Source organism: Carassius gibelio, chromosome B1 (assembly GCF_023724105.1).
Source record: "Carassius gibelio isolate Cgi1373 ecotype wild population from Czech Republic chromosome B1, carGib1.2-hapl.c, whole genome shotgun sequence".
NCBI classification, from domain to species: domain Eukaryota; kingdom Metazoa; phylum Chordata; class Actinopteri; order Cypriniformes; family Cyprinidae; genus Carassius; species Carassius gibelio.
Window position 1 is genome coordinate 29,516,669 of NC_068396.1, and position 24,716 is coordinate 29,541,384.

General features: G+C 41.7%; 3 protein-coding genes and 1 long non-coding RNA gene across 7 annotated transcripts; 2 read left to right on the plus strand and 2 right to left on the minus strand.

Moving 5' to 3' along the window:
- On the plus strand, positions 1 to 14,787 carry LOC127949125 (uncharacterized). 2 transcript variants are annotated; one of them, XR_008152250.1, is made up of 4 exons: positions 1 to 965; positions 1,566 to 1,631; positions 12,533 to 12,649; positions 13,430 to 14,787. It is a non-coding gene; the product is annotated as an uncharacterized LOC127949125 (long non-coding RNA). The 2 variants fall into 2 exon arrangements; XR_008152249.1 differs by having other exon boundaries at positions 1 to 1,631.
- Positions 2,427 to 5,906, minus strand: LOC127949124 (protein chibby homolog 2-like). Of its 3 annotated transcripts, XM_052546068.1 has the most exons (10): positions 5,285 to 5,307; positions 4,493 to 4,801; positions 4,341 to 4,400; positions 4,196 to 4,246; positions 4,020 to 4,091; positions 3,839 to 3,916; positions 3,685 to 3,736; positions 3,554 to 3,600; positions 3,387 to 3,470; positions 2,427 to 3,245 (listed from the first exon to the last, which is right to left on the minus strand). In XM_052546068.1, the coding sequence occupies exons 2-10, from the start codon at positions 4,782 to 4,784 to the stop codon at positions 3,076 to 3,078; spliced, it is 906 nt and encodes a 301-aa protein (XP_052402028.1). In that variant the 5' UTR covers positions 4,785 to 4,801; positions 5,285 to 5,307; the 3' UTR covers positions 2,427 to 3,075. The 3 variants fall into 3 exon arrangements, with proteins under 3 accessions (XP_052402028.1, XP_052402029.1, XP_052402030.1); XM_052546069.1 differs by lacking the exon at positions 5,285 to 5,307 and adding an exon at positions 5,627 to 5,906 and having other exon boundaries at positions 3,554 to 3,736; XM_052546070.1 differs by having other exon boundaries at positions 3,554 to 3,736; positions 5,289 to 5,402.
- Positions 14,788 to 15,036: 249 nt separating the features above from the next.
- On the plus strand, positions 15,037 to 20,935 carry LOC127948378 (uncharacterized). Its single transcript, XM_052544807.1, has 5 exons — positions 15,037 to 15,270; positions 19,190 to 19,384; positions 19,596 to 19,675; positions 19,837 to 20,286; positions 20,404 to 20,935. Exons 1-5 carry the CDS (start codon positions 15,169 to 15,171, stop codon positions 20,933 to 20,935), a joined length of 1,359 nt encoding a protein of 452 aa, XP_052400767.1. The 5' UTR covers positions 15,037 to 15,168.
- On the minus strand, positions 20,899 to 24,716 carry LOC127948987 (uncharacterized). Its single transcript, XM_052545881.1, has 3 exons — positions 22,937 to 24,716; positions 22,336 to 22,459; positions 20,899 to 22,064 (listed from the first exon to the last, which is right to left on the minus strand). The coding sequence occupies exons 1-3, from the start codon at positions 23,152 to 23,154 to the stop codon at positions 21,324 to 21,326; spliced, it is 1,083 nt and encodes a 360-aa protein (XP_052401841.1). The 5' UTR covers positions 23,155 to 24,716; the 3' UTR covers positions 20,899 to 21,323.

Consider the following 24,716-nt stretch of genomic DNA (forward strand, 5'->3'; position numbering starts at 1 on the left):
TGACAGCTCTGTACCCTTGCAGGACCGAAAGACATTTGCAAGGTATCTAGATAAATGCTATGCGAGGGCTGTCACTTTTGTGTAAAAAGCTTTTTCGATTTTTAAGACATAAGTGTTCACTGAATTGATTGTAAAATCGATTTTCCATGTCTAAAAAAAAAAGACGTTTCCTTTTTTTTCAACGTCACATAGAGCGCTTGGAAACGCACAAGTCAGCAATATTTCTTATTTATTGGCATTAGAGCTTTAATCTGGCCTTAAAAGTTAGGCCCGACAGGACCCGAGCTCGACAGGTTTCGGCCCGAGCCCGAGAAGTATTCCATTTTGATTGACAGCTTTTTAATAGCCCGAACCCGTGTGCAGCGCAGCCCGACATTCAGATATGCGCATACACACAAAGCTCTTTTGCCTTTTGTCAACAATGAGTCATTTATTCATGTTTTAACATAATTTATTCATAACTAACGTAGACTAGGCCACTTGGAAGTTGGAATAAAGAAATAAAATAAGTCCTCTGTAACATCGTAACATCTCAGCACTAAATAGACAGACTAATTTAGTCTATAAATAAAAAAAAACGCACCAATAAAAACGAGTCTTTTTTAACAGATTAAATTAAGATACATTTTTAATTAAGATGGGTATTTGGCAATAACGAAATTAAGATAAAGGCTCCGCCGGGTTTGCTTCTCCACATACACTCTAAAAACGGCTGGGTTATTTTTTAACCCAAAATGTTGGGTTGAGTATGTTGGGTCATTTTGTTGGGTTATTTTATTTCTTTTTAAACACTTTTGGGTAGTTTCAATTTACCAGGTGTTGGGTTAAACCTGCTGGGTTGCGTCGCTGGGTTGTTTCAGGCCAGCGCTGGGTTATTTAACGCGCCTTGAAGATGTTTAAATCGCTCGCCAACTGTCATTTTGGAAGAACAACGGGGCAAAGCCACGGCTTTCAACTGTTTTAAGGTAAGTTTATTTAATTTTTTCTTTAATAATTATTTTAAATTGGCAGAATTATAACTTTTTTTGCGCCAACAATACTGTTAAACGTCTAACAGTTACAGGCCAACATTATTTACGTTAAATGATGAACTGTTCACCTCAAACGGCCAACCTACGTTACGTGACTCGCATAATCGTGTTAAGATATCTGAGACGACATATTAATACAGTTTTTATTAAGTTTCAGACAGTGACGGATGGCTGAAATATGCGAATACCTGTGAGATTTAAGTGAGTCAAATGAGTTCAAAAAGTGAATACGACATTCTGCTCTAAGGTAAACGCATGCAGTTGTCCATATCGACATGTAAATCATACAAATTACGTGCAATATAGTCGGACCGCAGGTCTAAGAGAACCGACGATCCAGTTCAAATAAACCGGTTCAGTAATTCTCGAACAAAGTGATTCCCGGAAAATAATCGACGTCTCAGGGCATTTCAAAGTGCGCGGATGCACAGCGAGTGACGTAGGCCGCGTTAGTGAGGTGATTTGATGCTTTTGTGCTTTATAAAGTCTTTTTACATACAAGTTATAATTCAAAATGTTGTTTTTTCCTGTCAGAAAAGCACATGGATACATTTGTGAGAGAAAAACTCGTCGAGTGCAGTCTTATTGAGGCGTCTAACGGTAAGTTCATGTTTATTATACATTTTACATAATTGCTTGTCTGTTATAATCAACTAACGTTAACGTTAAACCTCACGTAACTTAAACGCACATATATTTTTATTTCGTGCTATAGTTAAAGCTGCACTTAGTAACTTTTTGTTCAGAATGTACATTATTTATGAGCGTAAACATCATAAACATACAGATCGTGTTTTTGACTTGTCCTTATCACTTTGGTACACCTATAAGTGTTTATATATGGACTGTTTTAAAGCTGGGGAGTAACCCCGTACCTGCGTGACTTGTCATAGAATTGTCTGTGCGCGCTTTCAGTGTGATCTCCCTTACTGTGCCAGTGACTGTGTGTGTTTGATAAAGCCAGGATATTAACATAAAACTGTGATTTATAATGACTGGAACATCCCATTGATTAGACAGTTTGAAAGCACAACTTTCAGCCAATCACTAGAGCATATCCCAGATAGCAATGAGTCGGCGGACCGCCGGCGGCGCTCCGGCGGCAGTAGAAGCGTCAGAATAGCGTAATCGCAAACACGTTTGACGGTGCACCGCCGGCGGCAGCCGCTTTTTAGAAGCGGCAGCCGCCTTCCTACCGCCTTCGTTCCGCGGCCGGCCCGCGGGCCAACCGCCGTCCCGCCGCCGTTATATCAAAGGCGACCCCTTCCGCGGCCCGTCGGAGGCAAACGCTATTTTCGAGCGATCGGTCGCCGCTTGCTTATTTATTTATATATATATTATATATATATATATTATGCAGTTTATCAAGAATAATGATTGATCAAACCAGACAAATTTCCATTTGACGTTTTAATTCCACATTTCAAAGTACAGTAACTGTCATTGAAACATGATGTCAGATCCCTGAAATATAAATAACAGAAAAAAAGAGAAAAAAAAAAATACACACACACACACATGCAGGTTTCCAATTAAATTGTAAAAAAAAAAAAAAACAGCCTTAGCTTTCAAGCAAATTATAACACTTACAATAATTGTTAATAATATAAAGAGGTCAGCTCTGGCATGAAAAGAATTACCAGTAAACATAAGTAATGAGTATATCTGGTACCAAAGAATGTGCAGGACACCAAAAAAAATTCAGGTATAACATCACATTTACAAGCCATTTCTAACAATAAGATAAGTGGTAATAATTTAGAATAAAGCTCTGGAGTAGAATAGACCATTATAATGGCATTGCTGACCTGGGGTACAAGATGTCTCTTGTATCTGTGATAAACATCTTCAAATATATATATAAAAAATACTGAGGTAAAAAAAGTAGTAGAACAGATATAACTGCAATGCTGACCTGTGGCACAAGGATTTACAAGCTATATTTAACAATATAATAAGTTAAGCACTATGATAATATCCACAGTGAACAGTGTGGATTGGGGGGTGCAGTCTGACACTTCTGGCTTCTTTAGGGGTCTTGATGTTACTGACTGCAGGATAAAGAAAGGGTTCCAGTTGTCAGTGATGCTGGGATGTCAGTAGTCAGCCTAGGTTTAAGGGGTCGGCTGTGGGTCCCTCTCAGCTGTGCGGCGCCTTTTTCCGCCTTCACGCCAAACTCTCCAAGACGTCGCAGCATTAAGGTCTGATCTGCACCTACAGGGGTTAAATAAAATAATAGTCAGTCCTGGTCCCTCAACTACTAAACTATGACATTTATATCTAGGTCTACTACATGTATAGGTGGCCCCAGTGGGAATTAAACCAACAACCACAGGTGTTGTTTGCAAGTTGTACCTGATTGCCCAGTGCGAGCAAACGTCTTCAACATTGTCCCAACTTGCTTCACCTGCTCTTGAAGTGAGCCGCTGTCATCCGAAGCTACAAAATGAAAGGCATATGGTAATTTTGTACATACATCACATACTCTTTCCTAAGTTTGACTTTTTTGTGCATGTTCTTACCTGCTCGTGCAGTGCTTTCCCTCAGAGCTTGGTTCTCCTCCCTCAGAGCTTGGTTCTCCTCCCTCAGAGCTTGGTTCTCCTCCCTCAGGGCTTGGTTCTCCTCCCTCAGGGCTTGGTTCTCCTCCCTCAGGGCTTGGTTCTCCTCCATCACGGCTTGTTTTTCATTCTGGAGTCTCTGGAAATCTACATTAAAAAACAAAACAACAACAAAAAAAAAAACACCTAAAGGCACTATTTTCAATACTTTTAAAACACTGGACACTAAGACATAGGCCTAAAATATACCTTCATAGCTGAAAACTTCATGCTGTACACGAGATGCCAGGGGAGTCCAAGGGCCAATTACAGAGCAATGACTTTCTCCTATTGATAATCATTGACGTAAAAATATGTTTGAAGTTATTGCATACATTTAATGAATTGGACTTAAAATGGAACACTTAGTTTAGCGCAACATACTACATACCTCCAGCGTTTTCACCCATATGCTGCCAGGGTAAATTTGCTGCTGGGGGTGTAAAGCTTAGTACTTGACGAGCTGGAAGAGCAAACATAACAGCTTTAACTTCAGTGCAGAGTATTGCATATTCAGTAATGAAACTATAATTGAACTGAGCAATGCTAATGGAATGTACAACACACCTCGACACCTTTCATCCAGAAACTGCTGCGGCGAGTAACCAGTCAAGTGTCCTAATGAAAAACAGATTATGATTAAAGGATTCCTTATCTTAAATAGAAGCAATAGTTTCCAAGACAAAAAAACGTCACAAATAACATCACTTACTTGTACTCAAACTCTTGGCTCTGTGAAGTGGAGTCTGAATTTCTGGGGAGAAACCTGGTTCTGAGAAAGAGGAAACAGAAATTTGAAAATCTAACAAAGGGTATAGTTTAGTGGCAGGATCACAAATCATGCATCACAGCAATTTTACATACCACCTCTGAAGTCTACAGATGGCACAACATTTTCCTGGTTTTCTGGAATCGATGCAACTTCTGGAGCATCGGGCAGCACTGAAACCTTGTTACCAGGAACAATGTTTTCAAAGCTCAAAAGAGGTTGTCCAAACGACAGCACTGCTGGTGCATCTGGAAGACTAGACTCCTCTTCATCAGAAGAGGCCTGGGGTCTGTACTTGGAATTTGAGATTCTCTTTCTCTTTCTCTTCTTGTCATCGTCCGTCGTTTCAACGCTAGAACCTGTTTGGAAGCGCACCAAATATCTCATCGCCTCTTGCCAACATTCTAGAGCAGGGAATAATGAATGAAAGTCAGTTATCCACCATAAACAGACAAAGAAAATACACAGATGAAATGCAGGAAAATCAAATGCATAAGTCAGAACCAAGCAACATTGCTTAACCTCAGTGTGTAAGTTACTGTAACAAAGGCACAACAGCATGTGTTAGCTAACAATTGCTAGCTGGACTAGCAGCTACTTGTTCAGACAAACAAAATCATTTAAACAACCTATATACAACGTTAGTTTTGTAAGAAAACACTAGATGTAAAGCTTTTGCTACGTACTGAAGCTATACACATTTCAACATGCTTGAACAGTGTAAAAAAGGCGAAACAGCATGTATTAGCTAACACTCTGAACTAGACTAGCAGCGTGCGTGTCGGAACAAACAAATGAAAACAACCTAACGTTACTGGTATCATCATTCGGTTTAGTTAGAAAACAACACAAGTTATACTGATCAGTCTTGTCGTAGATTTTGCTACCTACTGCTGGAACCACATTACCACATGGGCGGCGGCATAATTGTCCATACAAGTAACTGTAGTTAATTCGACTGACCAAAACTAACTTAAAACACATACGTACTCACACTCGTATAAACATACGTATCTTAGAAGAAAGAAAAACTCAACGCCTGGAAGAAACAAAGTAGCTATTACAGAAAGTTAATTGTAACATGGCGGCAACTTTGTAAACAAGGCTAACTTACTTTAGCCTTACTTTAGCTTGACTAGTAAGGCATGAACAAAGATGACTACAGATTTTACAAAGATAAACTAAAAACAATGTAAACATAATATTGCGTTAAGGAAACATGTACTTACTTAAACGATGGTAGTCCACAGAAACTCGCGATTGAACGGCGAACTGACGCGAATGTGTGCTCTAGTTATGTTGTTTGGGGAGGGGCCAGGAGCTCAGTGGCTCCAGTGCGTCATCGAGCCACCGTTTTAGCTCCGCCCAAAAAAAAATCCTGAACACAGCAATGGTGAAAACCTATACTTTCTAACATTTATAATGTGTTTACATTTTTTTAAGTGTTTTACTGTCTTAAACATTTGTACAGGTCGCAATTGCAAATTAATCCCTTATACATGTAAAAAGTCAAAAAAAAAAAAAAAAAAAATCGAGGTTGGAAAAAAATGAAAGACATAAAATGACATTTCCTGGAATGGCAGAAAGACGAAATATTTCTAAATATTTCATAAATCTGCCAGTGCAGCTGTGAAACCAGAGGAGCTTTTAGATTTTAGTTTATCCTTCTGATCAGGTCAAAACATCTCGGTTACGTATGTAACCTTGGTTCCCTGAATAGGGAACGAGATGCTGCGGTGACGTCACCACGTATGGGAACACCTCCGGTGTGACGAATGTCTGAAGCCCTATACCATCCCGCCAATCCTATTGGCCAAATGGCGCATAGCACCACCCTACGCATGCGCACGCATGATATACCTGGGTGCAGCGCGCCATTTCGCTCAGATTTCATGACTGAAGATGAAGTAGTTATCAAGGTACGGAACGGCCAGAACCGCAGCATCTCGTTCCCTATTCAGGGAACCAAGGTTACATACGTAACCGAGATGTTCCCTATCATAGGTCACTTCGATGCTGCGGTGACGTCACCACGTATGGGAACGATATACCAAAACGCCTGACGTACCTGATAACTGAGATCCGAGGAAGCATCTGCTCAAGCGGAGAGAACCCGGGAGCCAGGAGCCATCCTCACATCCAGACTGTAGGACTTGATAAAAATGCTCGGTGAGGACCATCCTGCCGCAGCACAGATATCATCCATAGAAGATCCACTGAGAAAAGCTTGAGAAGAAGCCACAGCTCAAGTGGAATGAGCCTTAATTCCTAAGGGCGAAGCGAGTCCGCGCGCCTCATAGGCCAAAGAAATTGCCTCCACCAGCCAATGGGACATGCGCTGTTTTGGAACCGCATGGCCCTTACTTTTATGTCCAAGACAGACAAACAGCTGGTCAGATTCACGCCAAGGGGCTGTACGATCCACATAAGTCTTTAAAGCTCTCACAGGGCAAAGACTTAGATCTTCTGATCCAGCCTCAGCAGGTGAAAAAGCTTCCAGGAACACTTGCTGAAAGCGAAAGAGGTTAGATGCGACCTTAGGAACATAGTTAGGCCTGGGCCGCAGCAGCACCTTCACAGAGCCCGGTGCAAATTCCATGCATGAGGGTGAAACAGAAAGAGCCTGTAAATCCCCAACTCTCTTGAGGGAGGATAAAGCCATGAGAAGAAGTGTCTTCAGTGTCAAGAATTTATCCGATACGGTCTCCAAGGGCTCAAACGGATGCCCTGATAAACCCAGCAACACAATGGATAAACCCCATGAAGGAACTCGCACAGGGCGGAAAGGCCTCAGCCGTCGCGCACGCTGTACGAAACGAGAAACTAGTGGATGACGCCTCATAGAGGCACCGCCTATGTATTCGTGGTAAGCTGAAATGGCTGCCACGTAAACCTAAAAGTGGCTGGTGTTACGCCATCCGAAAAACCAATCCTGGAGGAACTCCAGCACTGAAGCCACTGGGCAGTAAACTGGATCCACATTACGATTGCCACACCAGGCTGTAATCAGTCTCCACTTGAAAGCATATAAGCGTCTCGTAGAAGCTGCTCTAGAATTCAATATAGTCTCAGTGGTTTCAACAGAAAGACTGGGACATACTAATGCACTCCGCTCAGTGGCCACGCCCACAGTTTCCACAGATCCGGCCTCGGGTGCCAAATCAGCCCCTGTGCTTGTGATAATAAATCCTGTCTGAGGGGAATCTCCAAGGAGAGCCCGCTAGCAGACTGATCAGATCCGCAAACCACGGCTGCGTGTGCCATCGCGGAGCCACCAGCAGCAGCTGATCCACTCTGTCCCACCGTATTCTGCATAATACCGCTGGGATCAAACGAATCGGAGGAAAAGCATACAGACTGGTCGTGGGCCAGCTGTGAGCTAATGCATCCACGCCCAGGGGCGATGGGGGGCATAGGGAGAACCATAGCGGGCAATGCGTAGTCATGTTTGACGCGAATAAATCCACTTTCGCTTGCCGAATATCCGCCATAAAAGATTCACCGTCTGGAGGTGTAATCTCCATTCTCCCTGTTCCAGAGCCCGTCTGGATAGCATATCTGCTCCGAAGTTCAAACGTCCGGGGACATGAACAACTCGGATCGACAGAAATTTTCTCTGAGACCAGAGAAGAACATGTCTCGCCAGCCTGCACAGGGGGCGAGAGCGTAATCCTTCCTAATGATTCATGTATGAGACAAACGCTGTGTTGTCTGATCTGAGCAGCACAAGACGGCCGATCAGCAGATTCGCGAATTACTGGAGAGCCAGAAAACTGCCAGTAATTCCAACCGGTTTATATACCAACTGCGTTGTGCAGCTGTCCACACTCCATGGGCTGGTAGCCCTTGACAAACAGCTCCCCAACCGGTCAAAGACGCATCCGTCGTGACGGTCTCTGGGAAAGCTCAAATCCCCAGCCGAACCCCGGTAGGAGAAACTCGGTTGGCATCCATAGCTCTAATGACATCACACAACTCCGTGTCACCGAAATCGTCGGATGCGGAAGACAACGGGGTGAAATATTTCGTCTTTCCGCCCACTTTTCCACTGAAAAGGGCGCATGTGAAGTAACCCCAGACAAATTACGGGGAATGCCGCTGCCAATCGTCCAAGTGGTTAACAGACGGACGCCCTGGAGCCGCAACGGGGCCAGAGCTACATCCATGCATTGAGAAGTACGGGGTCTACGACTTCTATAGCCCCTTTGCTCAGCAGAGTTGACATCTCCTGTCACAACACTGCTATTACCATCAGTCTACCACCGTGGAAAGAATTCAGCGGAAAGAGGCGGGCCTCTAAAAAACGAATTGGTGTATCCGTGACAATTGTGCGTAACACCCATTGAGAAATGCCGGGCAAGCGTTCCACGCGACCCAAAACGATACTAGCAGTCTCAAATTTCCGCTTTCTGCAACGCTGTCATACACATAATGTCCATGCACGGAAAAGCCTGCGGCATTCGTGCACAGGGAAAGTGTATGCATAAGACCTATTGCGTCCCGTTGTGTATATTCCTGAACGTGTCCACGGCAGGAATTAGACCAACGAATTGAACATCAGGCTCTACCGCTAACTAAAACGGCGGCTGTGCGAGCCGTCATAAACGGGTCGTCTGTGTAAGACCCTTGAATCGCCCCTCAAGATCTGAAAGCTGGATTGCGCAGTGTCTGAGGGATTATTATTTATTATTTACGCCTGGCGTTACAGCCCGATCCAATGCTGCTCGAAGCGCTGATTGCTGCGAGACAGTCAATGTTAGAGCGTAGGGACTGCAGTGAGAGTGTTGGATGCGCATTAGCGGTCCAACAGCACTCTCTAGTGGAGGGCACAGTCCCTGGCGAACATGAAGTAAAGCGCATGCGTAAACTTGCTGCGTTTCGTTGTGTATAATCCTGAAGCGTATCCACGGCAGGATTAAATTCACCAAGATAAAAATCGGGCCACGTCGCCATTGCGAGAACGTGGCGGCTGTATGAGCAGTCATAAACTGGCCATCTCTGCCAGCCTTTTTGTGCCGTCCCTCAGACTCTGAAGGCTGGATTGTGCAGAGTGTCTGAGGGGGCGCTCAAATGATAGCTCAATCCAATGATGCTCGAGGTGGCTTGCTGCGAGACAGTCAATGTTAGAGCGTGGGGACTGCAGTGAGAGGGTTGGATGTGCATTAGCAGTCCAACAGCACTCTCTAGTGGAGGGCACAGACCCTGGCAAACATAGAAGGAAAGCGCAAGCGTCAAACTCGCCGCGTTTCGTTGTGTATAATCCTGAAGCGTGTTCACGGCAGGATTCAATCCAACAAGATAACATTAGGCCACGCCGCTAGCGAGAAAGCGGCAGCTGTGTGAGCCGTCATAACTGGCCATATTCGCCAGTCTCTCGTGGCGTCCCTCAGACTCTGAAGGCTGGATTGTGCAGAGTGTCTGAGGGGGCGCTCAAATGATAGCTCAATCCAATGATGCTCGAGGTGCCTTTGCTGCGAGACAGTCAATGCTAGAGCGTGGGGACTGCAGTGAAAGGGTTGGATGTGCATTAGCAGTCCAACAGCACTCTCTAGTGGAGGGCACAGACCCTGGCAAACATGAAGTAAAGCGCATGCGTCAAACTCGCTGCGTTTCGTTGTATATAATCCTGAAGCGTGTTCACGGCAGGATTTAATCCAACAAGAAAACATTAGGCCACGCCGCTAGCGAGAACGCGGCAGCTGTGTGAGCCGTCATAAACTGGCCATATTTGCCAGCCTCTTGTGGCGTCCCTCAGACTCTGAAGGCTGAATAGTGCAGAGTGTCTGAGGGGGCGCTCAAATAACAGCTCAGTTCAGTGACGCTCGAAGTGCTTGTGCTGCGAGACAGTCAATGTTAGAGCGTGGGGACTGCAGTGAGAGGGTTGGATGTGCATTAGCAGTCCAACAGCACTCTTCAGTGGAGGGCACAGACCCCGGCAAACATAGAAGGAAATGCATGCGTCAAACTCGCTGTGTTTCGTTGTGTATAATCCTGAAGCGTGTCCACGGCAGGATTTAATCCAACAAGATAAACATAGGGCCACGCCGCTAGCGAGAACGCGGCAGCTGTGTGAGCCGTCATAAAACTGGCCAAATTCGCCAGTCTCTTGTGCCGTCCCTCAAACTCTGAAGACTGAATTGTGCAGTGTCTGAGGGGGCGCTCAAATAACAGCTCAGTTCAGTGACGCTCGAAGTGCTTGTGCTGCGAGACAGTCAATGTTAGAGTGTGGGGAAAGAACGAGAGGCTTCTCGTAAGAACCGTAATAAGAGAATAAAATTTGCCGAAATAGACACGACTCGATACGTCTAGACGAGACTAGGTCGCGGCGGAGTTTGGCGCGATCCGTTCGGCTAGAGAGGTAGTCAAACGGCATCGCTATATAATAGCAGTCCGCCATGTAGCACACTGAGGAAGGGGAAGCGCGTTTCTCCTGTCCGCTCGGAGGGAGAGAACCGCTTATGCAGGTCAGAGCCTACTCTGAGTAGAAGCTGCGGTTAGACAACGTAGTATAAAGCAAAACTGCTCTGATCAACGCGCTCGAGTAGGGGAGAGCGAGCAAGTGGAAAACTCCAGTGCATCACTGTACTCATAGTCAAGCCGCACATATCGCCCCTAACCAACACCTCGTGCGGGGCCTCGGCGACCGCAGAAGCGAACGGTGGGGGTTAGACGCGAGGCGACTGAAGAAATAGACTCCAGAGCGCGGATACTTTTCTTATTTTACCATAGCCGTAGGCTATCACAGAGAGAACATGAGAGAGGCTGCAAACGAATCTCTCATGAGTGCCTCCCTGTGATAAACCCATATACGGCTCTTACCTTTCGTTGACTCATCGCGTCCGCGAAAGAGGAGTTAACACTGCTCGAAGAAAATCGCTGGAGAACGCGAGATGATAGGGCACAGAAGATTCGCTATTCCTGAAGGAATGAAATCTGAGCGAAATGGCGCGCTGCACCCAGGTATATCATGCGTGCGCATGCGTAGGGTGGTGCTATGCGCCATTTGGCCAATAGGATTGGCGGGATGGTATAGGGCTTCAGACATTCGTCACACCGGAGGTGTTCCCATACGTGGTGACGTCACCGCAGCATCGAAGTGACCTATGATAGGGAACAGAGATTTTCCTGTTTATGATAGGCTATTACCATGGTTGCAAATTAATAAAAAATTATAAAGTATAGACCTACCCAAGATTTTGGCCATGTTGCAGATGTCTTTCACTGTTCACTGATGTAGCCAGGCATTAGTGAAAAGTCTAACTTCATCAATTTATTCAGCTAAATTGTTCATACCATGAATTAAATATCTATTTTAAAACCTAATCAGAATCAGAAAGATATTTATTGCCAAGTAAGTTTTACAAAAGGAATTATTTTTGGTTTATGCATGTCTCAATTGTGCATAAATCAAAGAAATGTAAACAATTTTCACCTAAGTGCATAAAATAATTTTACATATAGCCTATTAGGCTACTCTATCGCTTCAGAGTTTCAAATTAATTTAAATGTAATTTCCTAAACCGTACCTTATCATGGAATCAAGAGTCAAGAATAAACCCTAATGGCTTAAAAAAAAAAAAATAATAATAATAATAATAATAATAATAATAATATGGGATTTAATTCACATATAGGCTATTATGATTTTATAATCGCTTCAGATGTGAAAAGTAGTTAAAATGCTGTCAGTTCCACTTCCATTCTAACTCCCAACATGCTAAACATAGCCTTGGCTGCTGGTCGATTTTAGTAGAAATCCTTGTATTTCAAAGCGGCTTGCCGCCAGCCGGCCGCGGTCCATTAGACGGAGGCAACCGCCAAAGAAAATGAAGCAGTCGGCCCGCCGGCTTTTCGCCGGCGGCATCTCGCAAGAAATGGGAGTGACGTATTCGGCGGCAAACGTTTCATCCCCGCCAGCGGGACGCACCTATAGCCGACAGCTTAGGGCCGGCGGCAAAAAGAAGCCGTGCGGATATTTTTTGCTAGCTGGGATTCTGCTTCTGAAGACCAACTCATAGATGAATTTAACTCATAAACATGATGGACTCAATTTCATGATGAACTTCACACAGTTAATTGAACTGATTCACTGTTATTAAAACCATTTATTTTTATTTTTTTACTTTATTTTAAAGGTTGGAACAAACATGGAATTCCTTAACCGAGCAGAGTCCACAAAACCCCATACAATTGTTGTGGCGATTTAAAAATGCCAGCAGATCTCTCAGGCATTGATCATAATCAATGGACAGGTAAGGATATTCAGGTAAGGATATTCTGGACAATTGCAAATTGTATATTTAATTGCATTTTTCCACATGTGGACGCATACATTGTGACATAGTCCTAACGCAATTGAAAAGCATTTGAATTTCAGATGCCTTGCACAAAAAGCTGTCAATTTGTGTCAAGCGTGGGACTATACTATGGGGCGTGTTTTTTATTGGGATATATTCTGTAGTTTTTACCCCAAATCTCTCACTGTTTGCACTCTGATGCACATCAGCAAAACAACATTGCAGTTCTACTCTTATTTACCTATTTGCATCTTACCCTACATTTTGTTCCTCAGGTGAAAAGGTTAATGGTGAATATTGACCAATGTGGTTCTAACTGTTAGCAGGGGACAGTAGCTGCATTTGGGGTAAAAATGAAAGAATTATTTATTGTGTAAGGTGCAAAGAATATTAAGAGATCCGGGTTGCACTGTCTGTTCTTTAACACGCATCTCTCGGAGCGGCAGCTGCCTTTAGTAGTGCCTTAACCTCCATTGTTCAAAGCATTTTGGCACAATTTTCTTTGAGTGACATCACCTCCCAATACAAACACTCTCCATAGTATGGCAAAATTGACAGTTTTCAATGTGAATCATTGGAAATTCAGATGCTAAAGTAATTGCGATTCCATTTGAGTTTTGGCAGGTAACATGTGCGACACAGTGAAAAAACAGACATGGTAATTAATAACACCTCATGTACTTGTTCTTATGTTGCATCTATGCTAACATTAGTCTGTTTCTCTCTTATTCCGAGGTCACCGTAGCCACCAGATCCAGTCTGTATCCAGATCAGAGGGTCACTGCAGTCACCCGGATCCAGTACGTATTCAGACCAGATGGTGGATCAGCACCTAGAAAGGACCTCTACAGCCCTGAAAGACAGTGGAGACCAGGACAACTAGAGCCCCAGATACAGATCCTCTGTAAAGACTCAGAGAACCACCAGGACAAAACCACAGGAAAGAGATGATTCTTCTGCACAATCTGACTTTGCTGCAGCCTGGAATTGAACTACTGGTTTTGTCTGGACAGAGGAGAACTGGCCCCCCAACTGAGCCTGGTTTCTCCCAAGGTTTTTTTCTCCATTCTGTCACCGATGGAGTTTCGGTTCCTTGGTTTTCCTAAGTTGGGGACCATTAAGATCAAGCGATATCATCGACTTGATCGCACAGAGGGACGATACATCACTGAATCAATGATGAACTGACTTTAAATGAAAACTGAGTGTTTACTGTTATCCCTTCACATTATTGCACACTATTTTCCCATTTAATATTGTAAAGCTGCTATGATGCAGTATTTGATCAATATGACAGGCGTATTACTCATAATACATGGAAAATACAGCTGCAAAGGGACTTTGCTTTTCCATTTGAAATTTGGCAGTCACTGTGCATTCATGAAAACTGAAACAGTAATTTTTGTTCAGTGTTTTTGAAACAGTGTTTTTATTCAATATTTGCAATTGTGTTTGGATTATGTCACAATGTGTCTTTATCTCATTTTCTTTTGAAAATTGTCCTTCCATAGACAGGCTCTATAACAGAGTACACTGCTCTCAGGTGTAGATCTTTGCTTCAGAGCTTAAGTGTTTGACAATAGTACACCCAAAAATGAAAATTGTCATTAATTATTCACCCTGGTCTGAAACCTCTCGAATTTCAATTTGTGTTCTGAAGATGAACGAAGGTCTTACAGGTTTGTAACAACATGAATTTGAGTAATAAATGACAGAATTTTTGGGTGAACTATATATGTTGAACTACCCTAAGCAGTGCACATCTACCTACATAGGAGTCTTTATATACTTGATATAAATTTAAGGACATCTTTAAATGATTTTACATTTAAATTTAAAGAATGTTAATTGTCAATGTCATTTCACTGTGTATTTAAATAGCTAAACATGTCAAAATGTAATAGTTAAACAGCTAGACAGGTCACTCAGAAATAATTTTCTTATTTATTGCAACTATAATTCTGTGATTTTTATTTTATTTATTTATTTTGCATTTGCTGGAAACAAAAAAAAGGGAAAATTCCATATTGTTTGTCATTGGTACAAATTTTTGAATGTCAGATGGCATTAAAATTATTTTTTAACAGTCTAAATTACCTGTATTCTTCATTATTTATTAATCCATGATTGCTTTGTTAAGCAAAAGTGAAATTATGAGAATAACCCAGCAAGAATAACCCATAATCATAAAAATGCAAACCCACAAATGGTAAAAATGACTCTAACTTGGGTTTTCTAAATAACCCAGCATGCTGGGTTAAAATGTGTAAACCAGCATGCTGGGTTACTTTAACCCAGCACGTGTTCTGTCCAATATTTACCCAGTGCTGGGTTGCCAATGGACTATATGCACGGCCACTTCCTGGTTTAGATAAGTCAGCTCAGTCATTTCCGGTCAAATGTGCAAAATCAAGCGGCCGTGAAGATGTCTTTCTACACTCGCTGCCTTCAGGATTTACCTCAAGTCAACATCAATGATGTACACCGCCTTATTCAGGAAAACTCCAAGGCTTCGTCCAGTAAACGGGAAAAAGGATTTAAGCTGTACATATCCAGTTATATTCATGACTGTGAAGGTAAGTTATCGATTATTAAGACTGCTGTTATGATGTTGTTTACGAGATAGGATCGCTAGCAAACATCCAAACAGTTAACGCGTTTTTAACGTTAGTTGTCAGCATTTAAATTTACAATTACGTGTCTAGGTACTCTCCCGTGATTACCAGGCTCGACATATACACTAATATGTTGATATATCATTAAACTTTAAAATACCACAATGTTATTTAGCTGCTGTCTGTAACTTTTTTTATTTTCAAAATTTACACAATTTATATGAGCGAATACATCATGAATCGATTTTCTAAACCGTGTTTTTGTCTTATCCTGAATCACTACGTTATACACCTATAATAGTGTTTATATTGGGACTATTTTAGACCAGTCGGCTTGTATCACTATGTATGGACATCCCTGCGTGACTCGCCATAGACATAAACATAGAGAAGTAGCTCCGGCTACAATGTTCTTCCGCAAGACGCATGCATTTTTATTAAACGCTTGAAATGCCACAGGTTACAGATTTTCCCTTTTGAATGATGTTCTCTTATCTGTATGACTATAAATAACAGCAGGCAGTATAAGATGTTTCCACTGCTGAGGAAAAATCCAACAGTGTTGTGGGTAACGCGTTTCGAAGTAATGCGTTAGAGTACTCTAATTACTTTTTTCCTGAAATTTGTAACTTAACGCGTTAGTTTCGTGCTTAAGTAATCTGTAACTTCGTTTTTTTTTTTTTTTTAAAAAGTAATCCGTTATTTTAAGCAAAGGAAAATCCCGACTGCAGCCTGCTTTTTGTCAGACAGTAGTCCTAGGTCTACTGTGCCACCTGCGGATGTATCAGTATCAGCGGAGCCGAAGCTCTGTGATCGTAAAGTCAATGGCTGTGATGCGTCTGTGCACTGCGCCTGACCCTGTGTGTGGGTTTTTTTTTTTTTTTCGAACTCCCGGCAAGATAGCAGAGAGGACAGCGTTTGGTTTATGGAAGTACGCACATTATTTTCAATTTGTCAACGAAAAAGAAAAGAACATAACGGTAAAATGCACACTCTGCTTTGGTGAAAAGCTTCTGTCGACCGCCAAAAATTCTACCTCAAATTTAACGCTACGTTTTAATCACTACTTTGAAGAGTAAATGTAAGAGGACTGTGTTAAAGCGAATTTAGGCTTGTGACTGTGAGCAGTGTTCGAACTATACCGTGTCCTTTGGGGGAGCCCACTTCTTTTTTTTTTGGGGGGGGGGGGGGGGGGGGTAGAGGTCGTGCACATGCGCATGCCTCAAATAAGGACTTACAACAGCTACAAGTGTATGCACTATTATACATTATCGACACGAGTGCCTCAAAAAAGGACATATAATGACTTACAAAGATACATAACAGCTACAATATGCACTATTATACTTTATCGACACAAATTGATAGGTCAGGAAGACAGCCTTGAATGATGTTGCGCTCTCCTCCGTTAATTTAGAATTCACCTCAATTACTTTATTTGCCAGAATCGCTTATCAGATTTGCTTAGTCAATGCCACTTCAATGGCCATCTTGTGTGCAATGCTGTCCCTGTATTTATATATAATTTTTCGCGACTGGTTCTGAGCATTAATCATTAATCCACTCCTCAGACAAGTGCGTGCCAGGTACCTTTTCAGACAGAAGAAGGTTTTTTGCGTCCTTACAAGTTGTAACCAGTGGAAAAAAATGTGGCCCCTTTAAGAGCTGCGCGCTCCCTGTAAAACGGTATATGCACTCTGTATGATAATGTATACACGTGCGACTCGAATCCCCCATGTATGCGGGTAATCTCTGTTTGGAAATCATTTTGTTTTAATCTTGTTTGTTTTGTTTTGGTTACGCTGTGGACGGTGGAACATGGGACAGACAATTGCCCGAGTTCGATTGGAGAAATAAAACGAGTCGTTGTTAAATGTCAATCGCCTCCGTGAGTTTTGTCTGGCCTATTAACTTTGTGAGCTATCCATATTTTTCCCCCTCCTGACACAACGCGTTACAAAGTGATACACCCCAAGCTTCCATCCTTAACACACAGCCATGTATATTGGCTCTTCCAGTCTCTCCACTGCTGGCTGTTCCAGTTTAACGCGAGAGAGGACTCGAAGCCAGAGGGGTTAGGATCCCAGAGATTACTTTTCTTCAGCTTCATGCGTTTTCACAGTGGGCTTGGCTTGAGGTTTACCAGTGCTTTCAGCAGGTGAATCAGTCGTGCGTTATCACTACACAATTTCTTAATAATACCAAAATTAATTGAACTACCTTGTTTTCTTTTTGCCCTGGCTATGATGCTATTACTGCATAATGGAAGGACTTTTGCGCACGATAAATGGCCTCCAACGTTTATTTTTTTCTACGAACCTATGACATACTAACATGGAATTTGCAGCGCAGCACCCCCACACCTTGATGCTGTGATGTCTGTAATCTTTATTGAAGTTAATTAGGTTTTAATCGCCGTCATGCATGAATGAATAATATTTTTGCCATCATAATCACATTACAAAACTGAAATTGCACTTAAAAATATTCAAATTGTCAGTATTTTTTGAGACCCCCCAAAATTTCAGATTTCTCGTTTTCAGGGGAGCCCATGTCTTATTAAGGGGAGCCGAGCTCCCCCTAGCTCCCCCGTAGTTCGCACTATGACTGTGAGTGACACTTTAATAATAATTAGTTCGGCTATTAAGCGATTCGTCATTTGCCTGTGTGGCAGTGAAGGATTTAATTCGGTTTGTTATCATTTTTGTTTGACAGGCAGCTGTTAATTTCTGTTAGATCATTGGCTGGCTGGTTGTTCATCATTTTTAAATGGATTTAAATCTGCAAGCCTGTTTAAGGTTGTGTTTACAAGTAAGCATACTTGTATTTCGATAACTGCATTATTTAAAGTTAAAGAAAAATCAGGAGTTATCTTGTGGTGCTCATAATATACAGTAGCCTAGGCTACCCGGGCTGGGTAGGTGCGAATTTTGATGAATAATATGTTCTGTGATAATAAATAAATAAAACGCCATGTGGAATAGCCGATTGCTGACTGTCTTTCCTGTTATTGTTATCCTGCAGTGTTAATTTAGTCGGATGACTGACGTTATTCATTGTCGGGAGTCACGACTTCTAGGTGCATTTAAAGGGGCCGGGGGCTGTGTCTGTCATGTGTGAGCCGCTTCGAACTGCTTTTAATTTTTGGTAACGCATGAGTACTCTAACGCGTTACTTTTATGAATAGGTAACGCTGTATCATAACTGATTACTTTTAATTGATGGTAACGTTGTAACCTAACTAACTACTTTCCAAAGTAACTATACCCAACACTGAAATCCAAGTGCATGTGTATTGATATTCCTAGTGTTGTAATTGTTTTGTTGCTCAGTTTCTGACAAGAACGAGGCAGGAGAGGTTTCTGTGAGGGCAAGATGCTTCAGGTCTATGAGGAAAAATGAGAGACCACACAACTTGAGTGTAGGGGAATGAGATCAGATTCAATGTAATAAAATGTAATAAGGCAGTGTCTGCTCTCTAGGAATTCAATGAAAATATATATATATATATATATATATATATATAAATATGCAGATAATGATTGTAATAGACCAATGTTTGGAGTTTACAAAGGCTTACAGCATAACTGTTGCTGTCATGACAATAGTTCACTGTACCACTATATCAACTGCACACTGTGTATTCTAACAAGTATATACACAGTAATTTATTACAAATACGGCATATTAAGATTCCCAGAGAGTAGAGTTAGTTAGCTTGCCAACATTTGATACTGTAGCCCAAGGAAGATTCAAACACTAGATACAGTGCAAACCAACATAATTCAACTAATGATTATTTATTCCAGTAATTAGTGACTATGATTGCCTGAATCCTAAAACACAGAAAATATACAATTGATATCTTTTTCGCTTACAGGTTGTCCTCAAACACACTAAACCTGTTGAGCTGATGGCCTGTCAGTGCTCATGTGTGGCAGGGCTTGCTCTATGTAATCACATTGCAGCATTGCTCTTCCAAACAGCACATTACAGCCAACAGGGAGCGGCAGCTGTCCCCCCGACTCACAGCTGCACAGGGTCTGAGCAGCAATGGCACAAACCCAGGACCCAGGTGATGCTGCTCAACACTATCACAATTAATTGTTAATTTACACATTATAATATAATCCTACATCTTCTTTGTTAAGTTTTGTTCTTGTTCTCACATCAACTTCCAATAACACAGATAGTGCAGAATCTTTTCTTATGAAAATAGGTAAATCATGGAGCTAAAGTAAACTAAATACAGCACAAATAAGTTCTTATACAACATTCATTTACAGGGCTTTAAGCCTGGTCCAACAAATGAAATGGTGGTATTGTCAGCTAGGCCCAAGGAGAGAAGATTGGCAGAAGGCATCAGGTAAGGTGTAGAAATGGGAAGTTGTTTTACTACATGCATGTTTTGAAAATATGTATTAAACTGTAAAATACTTTTTTTCAGACTTGTTTATGATCACTGTAATCTACACATTAAATGAACCTTTAATTAACACTGTGTGCATGTCTTTTATGTGTTTTCAGGAGCAACCTGTATAAAGCTGCCTGTAACCTGACCTGTTGCCTTCCAGACATGTCAGTTCTACGGGTGAAGGATATTTACGAAGGCATGTCGAAAGAATCTGCTCCTTTAATAGCCACTATGGGTATTTCAGGGGATGTGCCTTTAGTTGACAGCGCTTTTGGAAAAGTCCAAGAAGGGAGTTTACTGTCCTATCAACTTCCAGCATGGAGCCCACCAAAGACCTGTCCACATAGCACTGCACCACCACGACCATACTTACCTCTGGATGGCTACTGTCTAGGTCCCTCAGAGTGCTGTTTTGTGTTGACTCACCATCAGCAGATGCACATGACTTCTCTAGCAACAACAGAAGTCATGGCACACGAAACTGAGATGGGCACAAGACAACAAAGCACAATGAGGGAATGGCATTTATTGAGAAAGCCACGTCTAACCTCCTCTAGATTCAGGTAACTGTAAACTATACTGGCACATTCAGCACATTTTGTTTTCTCATTTAAATACTCATTTATTGTCATCTAATATAAATACTAAAGTTATTTTTATGTGTATCAATTTATGTCTAGAGAAGTTTGCCATGTGAGAGGGCAGTCCTCAGCGGCGAGTCTAGTGGTGAGAATTTTGAAGTCAGGCTATCAGTCTGCAGAAATGAAGCGGGGCCTTCAGATGGAGCCCAAAGCTATTGAGGAATACTGCTGCATTCAGGAGGTAAATCACTACCCTTGTGGTTTTATCATCCACCCCGATGCACCTTGGCTTGGCTCATCACCAGATGGGTTGGTGTACGACCCTAAAGCTGATCCTGTGTTTGGACTGGTAGAAGTGAAGTGCCCAAATTTGAGAAGCTATGTGGACTGTGCCTACCTTAGGGTCTCTGGTGGAGTGCTACAGCTCAAACAGTCTCACACTTACTACTGGCAGGTGCAGGGCCAACTATTCATTTCCGGGATGAAGTGGTGTGATTTTGTTGTGTTTACTGAAGACGACATGTTCATACAAAGAATATACAGAGATGAGGGAGTCATTAAAACAATGAAGCAAAAGGTTGATTACTTTTACTTTTACTTTTACTTTTATCTTCCAACACTTTTGGCTTGAAACGTTTCAAGCCATTCAATCAGTTTCCATCAATTTGTACATATTTTTTGCCCCATGCTTTATTTTGAATTGTTTCCACAAATGTACAGGATCTGTTGTTAACTGATTAAATTATGTATTTTAATAAACATGTTATTTGTTTGTGTGTTCTGAATTTATACTTCATTAGTTAACAAATATTGAAAAGTTAAATACAATTAACAAAGAGTACAAAACATAGAAATAATGTAAAAACAACAAAAGTAATTATATTACAGTTAATCAGATTTTTTGTGAATAGATTTTAAGTTTAAACTATGAGATGAATGATATATACAGAGAAGAAATCTAGAGGCATGTTTAAGATATATTTACAAGGATTAAGAGAGGATAAAAACAAGAGGCACTTTTACTTAGCCCAAGCTTTTACAAGTGGCCCACTCTGATAATTTAACAGTAGGCATGCAACTGCATAAAGCTGATTTATGCTCCCAAACATGGGGATGACCGTATCAAAGAATTTAAATTCCTTAAGTCTACGAATTAGGCGCTCAATGTGCACTCTGAGATGTGCAATAGATTGGGTCTCCCTGACCTCGTGCTTTGGCATCTGAGGTCTCCCAGCGAGGAATGCAGGCCTGTACACCTTACAGGGCACACAGTCATCCACAAGGAAGCCTCTGTCGACCATAATTGCCATATCTGGCCTAAGCAGAGTAAGAATACCTGACTCTACAAAGATCTGTTTGTCACTTACTGAGCCGGCAAAAAGGGAGGAAACAAAGGTTACAGCGCCATGGGGGGCCATGCCAATCATTCCCTTCAGGGTACAGTGGGACTTATAGTTTGAGTATACCTCACTCTGAAGTAAAGGGGAGGAGGGTGTTTGACACCGGAGCTCTGTGCAGTTCAGAATTGTGGTGGTGTCTGGGTAGTCTTCAAACTCTGATGGCAAGTGTTCCTTAATTTTGTCTTGAGTCATCCAAATGCATTGTGAACCAAGAACAGAGAACAGGAAATTGCTCCAGGTCAGAATGATTCTGCTTACAGTAGATTGATGCACCCCATACCGCTCAGCTAGGTCCCTCTGCTTCAGACCAAGGGCAAGGTAGTTCAGGAAGAGGAACAGTTCATCTATTGCCTGTAAGGACTGACAGATCATAACAAAATTTTATTAAATTGTATATGTAATTGTCAAAACTAGTAGGTGTACAGTACAGTTACAACAACAGATATCTGATGGTGTGAATTTATTTCCATTCATTCTACATTAAATTCTAAAAGTACTAGTGTTGGTCATAATGTGAACATCCTGGCTTCAGAAAGTAAAAGTCCAACCATGTTTTGAACAAGTAAATGATAGGATGCATAAATTCTGTAGCCGGAGAGTTTGGTCATAATAGCACAGACAACAGACTTACCATGGAAGCACTTTGCTTTTCAGATTCAATGTTTGCAGTTCCTGCTCTGGTTACTCGAACCATGAATCTCAGTGATGGTTCAATAACCTGCCAAAACCGCATCAGATGATCATAAGATGAAAACCTGTAAATAGTGAAAATGTCAAAGCATTGACATTTCTTGCATATAGCACCATACATATTATTACATTTATACACACCAGGTCAGAGGTGAACCTGAAGTAGGAAGTGACTTGCACTGGTCTATTTATATTTAAGCTTCAATGTTTGTGGTTTGGACACCGTAGTGCAAAAAAAACCTAAACCAAAATGTTTTTAAAATAATTTATTTCATACTAAGTATACTAAAAATCGATATTTACTGACATAATGCTTGAAGTTTAGGATATAAATATTACAATTAAACTTTATTTGGAGTACTTCTTTAATGCACGATGCACATTAAGCCTATAAAGTGTTTTAATATTAAATAATATTTTATTTTTAAATGTAATTAGTAAAGATAGTATGATCACTGTATAATATCAGTCTTTAAATGCAAGATATTTAAAGTGTTCTTAAAGTATAATGCGTTTTTATTAAATTAAATATGTCTACATACCTGGTATAGAAACGGATGTCACTGTCAGAACCGGTAAATCGCTGAAGCCCAAAACGCTGTTTGAGTGACATCTGTTCCATCTGCTGCCTCACATGGTCGATTTCTTCGCGAAGCCTTTCGTTTTCTTCCAGAACCAAGTCAAAAAACGCGGGCTGCGGTGCTGCGCTGTAATCGTGGTCGTTGGTAGATATACGTTCATAATATTCCCCAGTTTCCATACTCTCTGGTCTCGTTCTCCTTTCCCAAACTCCAAGCCTTCTCTCTCCAAGAGAGTAATTATTCCAAGGGAACAGTACAGGTACGGCCAGGGGCGGATTTAGACATTTTGGGGCCCAAGGCAAACACAGACATGGGGCCCTCTACATCTCTTGTTTCCCTCCTTTTGTCAATCCTTATTTTAAAAAAAAAAAGCCCTACTTGTTACTTCTCTTCAGCAGTCTTCACACAGCAATGATGTATAAACATCTGCCGTGTTTCCACTACCGAGCTAGGACCGGGCGTGCTAGTGCGTGCCAGTGCCAGGGCCAGTCGCGTTTCCACTGTCACTTCCGGGGCTTGATCGTGCCTCGCCGGGGCTTCCTCGGGGCCATCGGCCAGGGTTTTTTGGCCCGACGAACACCTTGAGCCAAAGCGGGCCAGCTGGGGCTAGAGGAGGGGTCATGAACAAAGGCGGAGTTTCTCCGTGTCTAGAGAGCGTCAGCGCGGATAATTTCAGAAAGATAACAGCTTTAACAGCAGCATTAACGACGTTTTAAAATAAGTTGAGCTCAAAACTCACTCTTAGTTCGCAGCAAGTGTTTGCTTGATCCGATGTGGATTATAATCACTAAACAAGGCAGAAATATTTATAAGCGATGTAAAAGACTATGCACGCTAAACATTAACGTTACACAGTAACCGCTTGAAGAAATCAGACGTCAGCTTCTTATTCTCTATCACAATCGTGTATTAAGTAACTTATATTATCTTTCACAAGCCTCGTCTCGAGTTTATCTCACGTTGCCTATCATAAAAGAATATAGCCTAATAATGTTTTTTGTTCGGGAGCTTTTATAAAAAATAGAGATATTATCATTCATTCTAAATGTGACGGCTACTGTGGCTAATAAACAGAGACAGACTCGACTGAATAAGCAGGCTATTGTCATAAGCGTTAAAAATAAATAAATAAAATAGAAATAAGTGTATTTATGTGTGATTAATTTTGAGTCCTGATAAATTAAATCAATTCTATAGTTAAAACATCGATGATTTTGAATTTGAATATATAACAAAGCATGCAAACAAACGGCCTCTTTTAAGCCCTGGCTCGCACTGGGCCGACAGTGGAAATGCGGCTAGTGACTGCTAGTACTCATTACTCATCAATTTTCCTAAAAACTTTTTGCTTTCCTCCTGTTTCTTCCTTTTTTCAGCACCGCTTGGGTAGCTTCGCTTCATTTTTACTGTCAACACTCTCTCTCTGTACACAATGTCTATCACTGTCAATCACTTCTTCTTCGTCAGTTTTTTGGCGCATTACAGCCTTGTCACTTTCGCAGATGCGCAGTAAGTGAAATAATGGAATAGTCCAATGTAGTGAGGTGGGGGGGGGCCCTCCTGTCTGCGACACTAATGATTTGATGCCATTTTTCGCAAATGGAGTTTTAGAAATATATATTTTGCACGAAGTAAAAAAAAATAAAAATCTTTAAGCAAGTTAATGGGGCATTTTGGGGGCCCCTAGGTAGCTCGGGGCCCAAGGCAATTGCCGACCTTTGCCTAATGGTAAAGTCCGCCC